General features: G+C 54.8%; 1 protein-coding gene across 1 annotated transcript; it reads right to left on the bottom strand.

The window, feature by feature from the left end:
* Positions 1-1,230: 1,230 nt before the first annotated feature.
* On the bottom strand, positions 1,231-5,916 carry LOC149994355 (speedy protein E4A-like). Its single transcript, XM_090259041.1, has 7 exons — positions 5,808-5,916; positions 5,060-5,272; positions 4,471-4,533; positions 4,352-4,410; positions 3,901-3,986; positions 2,172-2,343; positions 1,231-1,260 (listed from the first exon to the last, which is right to left on the bottom strand). The coding sequence occupies exons 1-7, from the start codon at positions 5,914-5,916 to the stop codon at positions 1,231-1,233; spliced, it is 732 nt and encodes a 243-aa protein (XP_090115167.1).
* Positions 5,917-9,420: the final 3,504 nt, after the last annotated feature.

Raw genomic sequence — 9,420 nt, 5'->3', positions numbered from 1 at the left:
TTTGGGAAAGTTGTTCCCGTGATCCGTGGCACCTCGGTCTCCAGTCTGGTAGCACAAAGCAACATCTACCCCCCTCTTCTCTTTTTTCCTGCTACTCTCTTTATCCCTTCTCTGTGCCTTACTATTTACTGAGCAAGTACCGTGTAATACAGCTCCATCCGGGCAAACTTTCTACAGTGGCATATTCTAGATCAGTACCTTTCAGTAGAGGAGCCAAAAGGCACATGTGGCTATTGAGCACATGAAATGTGGTCACTGCACTTGAGGTTCTGAATTTTGATATTTGTACCCTTGATTTTAACTGTGAACGGCCATGTGCGTGCCCTGGGTGAGAGGCTCAGTTGCTTAGAGTGGCGTTCCTGTGTGCCTAAGTTGTGGGTCCGATCCCCCATCAGGGCGCATCCAAGAAGCAGCCGGTGAATACATAAATAGGTGGAACAACGATCCACGTTGATATCACTCATTCTCTCCCCAAGGTTAATAAAAAGAAAACTTTATTTTAATGAAATAAACAGATACCCAGCCGTGTGCGCTGAGCCGCTAACACACCGGGCAGCGAAACCACAGCCCTGTGGCTGCTGCTCTTGACCCGCCCTCCCTGCTGGCTCACATGACAGCACCATGGGACCCAAGCGAGGCCTCAGGACCCTGGTCACAGTAGTAGCTCGAGACATGCTCATCAGCTTCTTGCCTTTGAAGGCTTTTTAGTGTGAGCGCGCGGACAATGGCTTCCGTGTCTGCCTCATCTTCAGCTTGAGCTCTCAGTAGGTGCCAGGTACCCTGCAGGCTCACAAGTGCTCCCCAGGTGGGGTGGCCACTCATGCGAGTGCAGGGTGGAGACCCAGGCCCCAGGAGTGTGGCAACCTGTCCGCCTCCCTTCCCACAGAGCCAGGCCAGCTCCCAGGGAGCACAGTGAGCTCGAGGCCACTCCCTGCAGGCCTTGCCTCTCCTCTGGGAAACAACGTGTCTGGTTTCCTGAGAAGAGGAGGCTGTCTGGTGGCTGTTCAGGGACCGGAGACAAGACATCATTGGAGGAAAACCGTCCTTTGGAAAGATCATGCTGGAGAACGTGAGCCGAGCTGCTGCCGCGGGTGAAAGCAGCCTCAGTGAATGAACCCCGAATGTGACTGAGAAGCACCCGGAGGAATGCCTGCTGCACCGAGCCGGAGACTCTGCTGTGAGAGAATGTCAAAGAGACCGTCCAATGCACCGAGGACTGCGTGAGCCACCTCACCGAGAAGTGGTAGTGGCGTGGCGCCCCTTAGGGGATGTTGGGAGAAGGCCGGTGAAATGAGATAGGCTCCCAAGAGGCCGCCCACTTCTCAGATGGGAAGAATCCCAGCTCTGCCCAGCAGAGGGTCGGTGCATTCTGAACCAAGGCCAGGGATGGGCAGTGCTGGCCCAGAGGGGCTGGTTCCCGTGGTTTCTCCCCAGCCTGGGGTCTGAGACACCAACCTGGTGCCGAGGACAGTGTGCTCGAAGGATGTCCCAGTCAGGCCAGCGCAGGCCAGGGGCAGGCGGCCTTCCTGCTCTCCAGACTGTCGCCTTCCTGCCACAGCAGCGGAAAGTTTGAAGACAAGAGAAAGAGAGTGGAGCCGGGAGTGGGGAGCGGCCCTGCCACACCAGGAGTGCGTTTCATGCCCTGTTTCATAAAGAACTCTATTCCGCAAAGCTATCGTTTAGAATGGAAGGGCAGGGGAAGTGCTTTTGGGACAAGGTAAAGCTAAAGGAGTTCCGGCACATGCCTGGCTGTGTGCCTGGTGGGTGTGCTTCAGACGTGTGGCAGGGTGACGGAGAGGGATGGGGTCGACGATCATGGGCGGCGCAGTTAAATGTGTCGGGTTTCCTCCAGGGTCCACAGATGATTCCGTCTGCACCCGTGGGGACACAGCCCTCCCTCCGTTCACACCTACCTTAGCCTTCGGGGTCTGAGAAAGGAGGGCACGGTCTCGCCGCCACACCCAGAGCTGGGGATCGAAGGCCTGGATCTGGAAAGACAAAGAGTCCCTGAAAAGGTGAGGGCTCTCCAGGTGGACCCACGACCCTCCCCTTGTCCGCCCCTTCCCCCCACCCCCGTCTCTCTCACCCCCCCAGTCCCAGCTGTGAGGCCCAGGACCCTTTCCCTCCGCAGCCCGGCACCGCCCTCCACCAGAGCCCCGCTGCCCACCTACCTCTTCACACTCCTCCTTGGTGACCCATGCCCTGTAGCCCATGGAGCGGAAGAATTCAAACCGCTGCTTCTGGAACATGGGACGCCAGGCGCGGTTGTTGTTCCCGTAGAGGAAGAAAATGATGGCCTCTTTAGGGGCGCAGCGGTCCTCTTCCATGTCAATGGCGAGGTAGCTGAGGAAAGCCATCAGGGTGTCAGCTGAGAGCAGACGGAGAGGGGCCCTGCCTGCAGTCAGCTTCCCAGAGAGGACGCAGGCAGGACGGCCTTCACACAGGACCCGCAGGAGCCCCATGCAGGGTCGCAGAGCGCCTCCCAGGCACAAGAAGCCCCTGCTGAGCAGGCAGCTGAAGGGCCCCTCTCCTACCTTGACGATGCAGATACAGTGAACTGAGTGGGGAAGCCCACCCCCTTCGTTGACCCTGCCGTGCGCGCGCACACCCGTCTCCCTGTCGTGTGAGCCCCTGGACAGCTCCTGCGGGCAGGAGCCGACTGGCCCATCTCAGTCCTCACGGTTTCCTACCAAGTGACTGAGGCAGGACTGGGTTCCTTGGCGCATTCCCTCAGGGGCCCTTCTGAATGCTCCCATCCTCACACTCCCTGGCCCTGGAGGTGCACTTTGTAAGGTTTCATAGGACGAATGACCGAACGCTTTGTGTCCTCGTCAAGTGCAAAACTGATGCCCTCAGAGACTCAATGTCATACAGATTGTGCGACATGAAGAGGAGGGTGCCGAGTGTTTTAAGAACCCGTTGATATATATGTGCTTTTTGTTTGTTTGTTTATTTAAATTAGCAATGCTTTTCCTTGGCTACCGGGGTGCAGAAGTGAGGAGGTCCGAAGGTTTTGGCGTTTGAGTTAGTTTCAGAGGAGATTGTGTCTTTCAGTTACATGCGTGTAAAAGTACCGCGACAGAAAGCACAATATACAGTCAGGGAAGGGTGTTGGGAAGAGCAGCGAAACGAAGAAGGGAGTGTCAGGGTGGTCACCGGGTTTGATGGAGGGTGCAGAGAGAGCTGATTTCACAGCGAGAACTCTGGCCTCGGTTGAGAACAACATGAGCCAGTGGACTTGTTGGGTGGGGGGGTGGGGAAGTGGTTAGAGCTGTGTTTCGAAGTCCATTCAGGGAGATTGGTAAGGAAGAGCCCTGGGTCTTACTGTTTGTTCTCCTCCCCCGAGGAGATGTGTATTGATTCAGAGAGAGGGAGAGACATTGACGTGAGCGAGAAACCCGGATCGGTCGCCTCCTTCAGGAGCCCTGACCGCGACCGAACCCGCAACACTTCGGTGGACCGCACGGCACTCGAAACAGCCGAACAGGCCGGCCCGGGACCCGGGGCGAGTATTCACAATCGATCTGTGGTATGTGACGGGGGCCTGCACTGAGGAGAAAGACCGTGACATTTGGTGTCGTCGAGAGGTGTGGCGGGATGTAGGGGAGAAGACTTAGGAACGGTTCGTCTCAAGCCTGTTTACTCAGGGGAAGGGTGGTGTGAAATGTTTGTGAGGACCTGATGTTTTCTTGTGGTTTCTTCAGTCTTGTAACGGACATTGGTGTCGTTGGGTCTTCCTAAGAACAGTGTAAGAAACGCGGTAGTCCAGTCCTATCAAGTTCATCCCCAGTGTACACGGTAGAAATGGGGTGGAAAGCAGGTGAGAGGTCGGAGACCCGCTCGTGTCCCCGCGCTCCCCAGAGGATGAAAGTGACTGATGGGGTTCAGCACGGTACTCACAGGGCCAGGAAGAAGTGGATGCGCCGGTACTGCCAGGAGAACAGGACGGCGCGGCTCAAATAGGCCAGGACCATTGAGAGCAGGTACTGGTGGGAAGAGGAGGAAGACACACACGAGGACTCACATTGTGAAAGAGGAAGAAGAGCGGGATAAGGGAAAGGCTGATGCTCCCGGCATGGCAGGCGCCTAGGGTCTCAGAGATGCTCTGTGTTTGGGCCGGCCGGCATCGGGAGGGTCTCTGAGAAGCTGGAGCGAGGGGGAGTCCCCAAGAGCTGAGAGAAGAGGGACAAGCCTTGGGCTCAGGTCCCAGAAGAGCCGGGGCAGAGGCAGGGTTGCCGTCCGCACTGCGAGACACGCCTAGGTCCCCGAAGGCAGGTTGGGGGGGGAACTGCGGGCTCAGGAAACTGCCGCCTGATCCGAGGGTCGATGGTAGAGCAGGAACCCCTCTCACCTTATCTGAGATTCTCAGCTGCGCGTCCCACTCAAGGAAACGTTTGATGACAGGGTCCTCTGTGAAGAGAGGGCAAGTGTGAGCCTGATGACAGCAACGGAGTTTCCGTGGGAGCGTACCGGGCTCAAGAGGGGAAGCGTGCCGCTCTGGGGGAAGGTTGAGGAGCGGGGCGAAGGGTGAGGCTGCCAGGAAGAGGGATAGAGGAGATCGTTCCCTGGGAAAGGAAGCAGGTGTGTCACCACCCTCACCCACCCAGTCCCGGGGGACCGAGCGACACGTAGGGTGGCAGCAGCTTATCTGCGTGACTGAGATCTTAGCGACTCAGTGCTGCTCCCCCATCACGCATGAATGCAGCCCTGCTCATTCATGCCAGAGCCATTCCGTCCTTTGTCTGTTGACAGTCACATCAAGGCGTGAAGTTGGCCTCCTTCTCTCCCCTTACACACGTGAAGGTATTTAGATTCAAAAGGCCAGTGAGAGCTCAGAAGTCTCCGAGGGTGCAATACTCACAGGCCACGTGATTCCCAGTGCAAACCCTCCTCAAGTCTAGCCTAATCTAAGGGTCCCCACTGAGACTCGATAGGGAGCCCACCTAGGAAGGAGAGCCCACCAACCAGCAGGGAGTTGTTTTCTGTTGGAAAAGTATAGTTCTTCAAAGTTGTGACTTAAGAGTAGGCTAGGAGGGGGCTCTCCAGGGTATCTGCTTACTGAGAAGCCTGGCAAAGGCCTCCTGGTGTTCTCTCTGGACCGTTGTACCGCGCTTCCTTTTCAGGGTCATTTTGAGACCGTCCCGGTCCTCCACGAGCCAGGTGTTGTTAGGCGTGGGGACGGTCTCCTCCTGTGCCCCCCGCCTCTCTGCTCGCCCCCTCTTCCGCTTTGCTGCGGTTGTCCGAGCAGCGGTGGTGGATTCCACACAGGCGCCTGAGTTAAGAACCCAGGGTACGTTATAAGGCTTTTGCCTTTGAAATTCAGCTATTGGTCACCAAAACCCGACCTCGTTTCCACCCCACCTCTCCCCCCGTCCCTAGAAACCAACCCCTCCATTCTTTCTTGTCTCATAGGCTACCGGCCTTCTCCCCTGCCATCTTTTCATCTTCCTCCTTTGGTGAATCCAATACTCCGCCCCTCCACCGCCCCCCATGTTCACCTTGCTGTTATTCTTCTGTGTCCTCAAAGGTCTTCCTCGTTTGAGAGGATTTCTCCCATTGAAGGGGGACAAAAGGACCGTCCTTGTTTCTTCCCTTCCCTTCTCTCATCTTTGAATCTCATCTCCTATCCCTCCTTGCTTGCCTCCCAGGCTGTCCTTTCATGGGGATCTCCTGGTCCCCAGCTCCTGTCATCTCCTGTAATCCGGTGGTGCTCTGAATCTCTCCTTTCTTTCACACACAGCCTGCTCAGGGCCCCCTTCCTCCTTAATGTCAACCGTGCCAAATCCCGCCGCCCCCTGTTTCCTCACCTGATTGTCCTGCGTTCCCCCGAGTAACTCTGAGCTCCATCGGGCTCCCTGAGGTGCTCGGCTCTGGGCCAAGGTGGTCACAGTTGGCACTTGAGTCAGTGTCAGCCATGGCTCCTTGTTGTCCTTCCGTAAATGTGGGCGATCACAGAAGTAGTTGCCCACCTGGGCTGCCTAGCGCCACGGAATGGATCCTCCCAATCAGGAGGTTCGGAAGCCTCTGATGTCATCGGTTATTCCCACCCGGCCACCAGTTTGAAAGACTCCAACACACATATGTACCTGCCATACATAGAATCCATGTAAGTGCCACGCATGCACTTACTTCTCCTGACGGTCAGGGTAAACAGTGTCTCCTGCTGCTGACCCTACAAGCTCAGACCAGCCTCCAGAGCTGTCCTCCAGTGTCAGCATCGCTCTTTACCTCGTCCCCAGCCAGTGCGCTGTTGTCTCCATTCTGAGCCTGAACTGGGTTGGCAGGTCTTCTCTCCCATTTCCATTTCAGAGTGTTGCCTGGCGGGAGAGGGAGGTAAAGCAGAAATACTAAGACCTTTCAAGAGCAGGGTAAAAGTGTAAAAAAGTTCCTGGGTCCGTGGCCCTGCCAAGTGACAATTTAGTTTCAAACGGCGAATTTGGTGCGCTGACCTGCGTGGCTCGTTGCACTGAGCATTGATCCTGCAAGCGACAGTTTCACCCGTGTGATTCCCGGTCAGGGCACCTGCCTGGGTCGCAGGCTGGTCCCCGTCTGGGGCCCTGTGCAAGCGGTCTTTGCCTCTCTCACACATCGGTTTCTCTCCCTGTCTTCCTCTCTTTCTCTCTTCCCAGCTCTTCCCTTGTACAATATTGAATGAGTTGATCTTATTAAAATAATCAGTTGAGCGCGGTACAGGCACTTTGGAAAACGACAAGCACAGCACCAGCAAGCACAGGTTTTGGCGACGCTCGATGTCTCAGGAAACGATGTTCAGGATTTGGAAGCAGGGGAAACGCATCCTCAACCCTCAGGCAGCTTTCATTCCAAGAGACGTTGTGAGAACCTAAAATCCTAGAAAGCCGCACATGCGCTCACATGCTTCAGACGGTGTCTACGATTTGAGGGAGTCCATGAAGCACCCAAAGCCTGCCCCTCAAGTCCAGGGAAGGAACTCTCGTCCACATATCCACGTTTTCAGCCTGTGTTTCACTCTTGAGTCAGACATTTCACTACCGCTCAGGTACCCTATGAATGAAATGTCACCCACACAGGAAGACTTAAGTGGAAAGGTCTCCAGTTGAAGACAGAACAGAATGTTCCCTGTGCAGGTGGGGAGGGCAGATGCAGAAAAGGTACCGACCAACCCGTTACGCCGCAGGGTCAGCGGATGCTGTTTCTGAACCACCTGCCAGCCTCACAGCTCTCCTGTTTTCCTGGGCACGGAACCCTTTACTTCCTTTTGTTTATCCTCCCTCCCTCCCTCCCTTGCTTTCTTATTGTGGTGAAATAACATACTCAGTTTACCGTTTTAACCACAACAGAGGTTAAATTCGCGGGTATCGAACGCATGCACCTTGTGCTACAGTCACCGCCGTCCGTCCGCAGAACTTTGTCGTCTTCCCAAACTGAGACTCTGCACCCAACAAAGATGAACTTTTATCCGTCTCCCCCGGTCCTGGTAGCCAGCCACCCTTGCGCCTCCTGTCCGTAGGAGCTTGACTACTGTAGGGAACCCGTATCGGTGGAATCCTATAGTGTCTGTACATTTATTTCAGGCTTATTTTGTCAGCGTAAGGTTTCAAGGTTCATGCATGTTGTTGCATGCGCCAGAATTTCCTTCTTTTTATAGGATGGATGATATCGATTATAGAAACCGTATCTTGTTGCTGCATCCATGGGCTGATGGACACTCGGGTTGTTTCCACCCTTGGGCCGTGAGTCGTGCTTCTGATCCATCATTTGAACACTTGGATGAGACAGTCAGGATGTACCCGAAGTTGTATTTTTTATTTGTTCACGTCCATGTTTCTAATCTGCTTGTACCAACCCTGAGTGAAGTCCCATCAGTTCTTCCAGAAAACGGTATGGCAGCTCCTCAACATTCTATGACGTAGCAATTCCAGGTCTGGGAATTTCTTGGAAGGAAATGAAAGGAGAACTTGGAAGAGCTATGTGCACCTCCCGGTTTGTTGCAGCATTATTCGGCAGAGCCGAGGTGTGGAAAGAACCTGGGTCCGTCAGTGGATGAGCGGGTACAGAAGACGTGAGATGTCCTTTTCAAGTGGCACGTTACTCAAGTAGGAGAAGGAACGGAATGCAGCCATCTGGGACAGTGGGGATATAGGCCTCGAGGGGGTTACGTGAAGTGAAAGAAACCAGACAGAGGAAGCAAATTCTCTGCCTTCTAGCAGTTTGTTTCCTTTTCGTTCTGATTTCTTGACTGTGTTGCTTAGCAAATGTTTCTTTTTCCAGAGCGTGGTTTTTGTGAAAAGTTGTAGAAGCTGGAGATCATTGGTCTGTCTTGTCAAGACATCTTTGCAAAGCCTAAACTAATATGATCCATGATTAACTTTGTTCTAAGTCCAGACAGCATGAGCATCAACGATGGATAATGAAGTAATTTGTCCCCAAATTCAGTGTAATTTTTAGACACCTTAATCTTAATGTTATGATTGATGTTTTAAAGCCAGCACTGGTAGTTACAGTGCCCAAACTGGGTGGGTGGCTCTCTTCTCGCTTTTCTAGGCGTGTCTGTACCCTTACTTTTCATCCCGTCGGAGGATATTAGGTATCCACTTCTTTAGATGTGAGAAACTTGTCTGCCCTAGGAAGAAGCTCTGGGGTGCTTGCAGGGGTCCGTTCTTTTGGTTTCTGGGCCGACAGCCTGACTGGATGCGCGGATGGCGGATAGGAAGTGAGAAATGCATCCGTGAGCCTCCCGCTGAGGCCCTCAGCTAACGGGGCTGCCTGTGGGCCCGCTCCCCACTCCAGCCCAGCATCCGGCTCCAGCCCTGTGGTGGTCTTTCCTTCAGTTTTCTCTCCATGTGTTGCCCCTCTCCCAGCCTCCCAGTCCCCCAGCCCGCCATTTCTGTCCTTTGCTCTGTTACTTTGTAGAGTCGTGAGCAACGCTCCGTGAGTGCACCAAGTGTCCCGAGCCCCAAATGCCTCCCCAGCCAGCCTTTCCTCTGTGCCCCTTTGGAGGGGGCTGCGAAGGCTCCTGTTAAGGCTGATGTCGCCCAGGAGCAGCGGGGTCACAGGGAGCAGCCTGCTCACTCACCCCCTTGTTGGGTGTGGCGTGCATCATTAGCACCCAGGACTGGGGATGAAAGAACAGAGTAAGAAAGTCGTGGCGACCCCGTTCTCTTGGGCCCGAAGTTGACCTGTTCACCTCTCTGAAAAGGACCATCGTTCCCCTTAAGCCCGTCTCGGAAGATTGTGGTTATTACTTGCTTTAGCGCTTCCTACCCTGTTGTCAATTGAAAGCGGAGCAGGTGATGTCCTCTTACCAAGTACCTCCCCCAGGAACTGAGGGCCGCGCTCCTCCATGGAAACATGTGTGGTTGGGGACAGAGAAGTAGGCAGGCAGGGCGGTGGGGCTTCGCTGTGGGCCAGGCTGCTGACTGGGCGCTGAAGCACTCCGGC

The sequence above is a fragment of the Furipterus horrens genome, unplaced genomic scaffold (genome assembly GCF_987537825.1).
Source record: "Furipterus horrens unplaced genomic scaffold, mFurHor1.1.pri manual_scaffold_13, whole genome shotgun sequence".
In the NCBI taxonomy this organism is placed as follows: Eukaryota; Metazoa; Chordata; class Mammalia; order Chiroptera; family Furipteridae; genus Furipterus; species Furipterus horrens.
The sequence above is the reverse complement of the archived record's forward strand: the minus strand, read 5'-3'. Positions and strand labels throughout refer to the sequence as shown.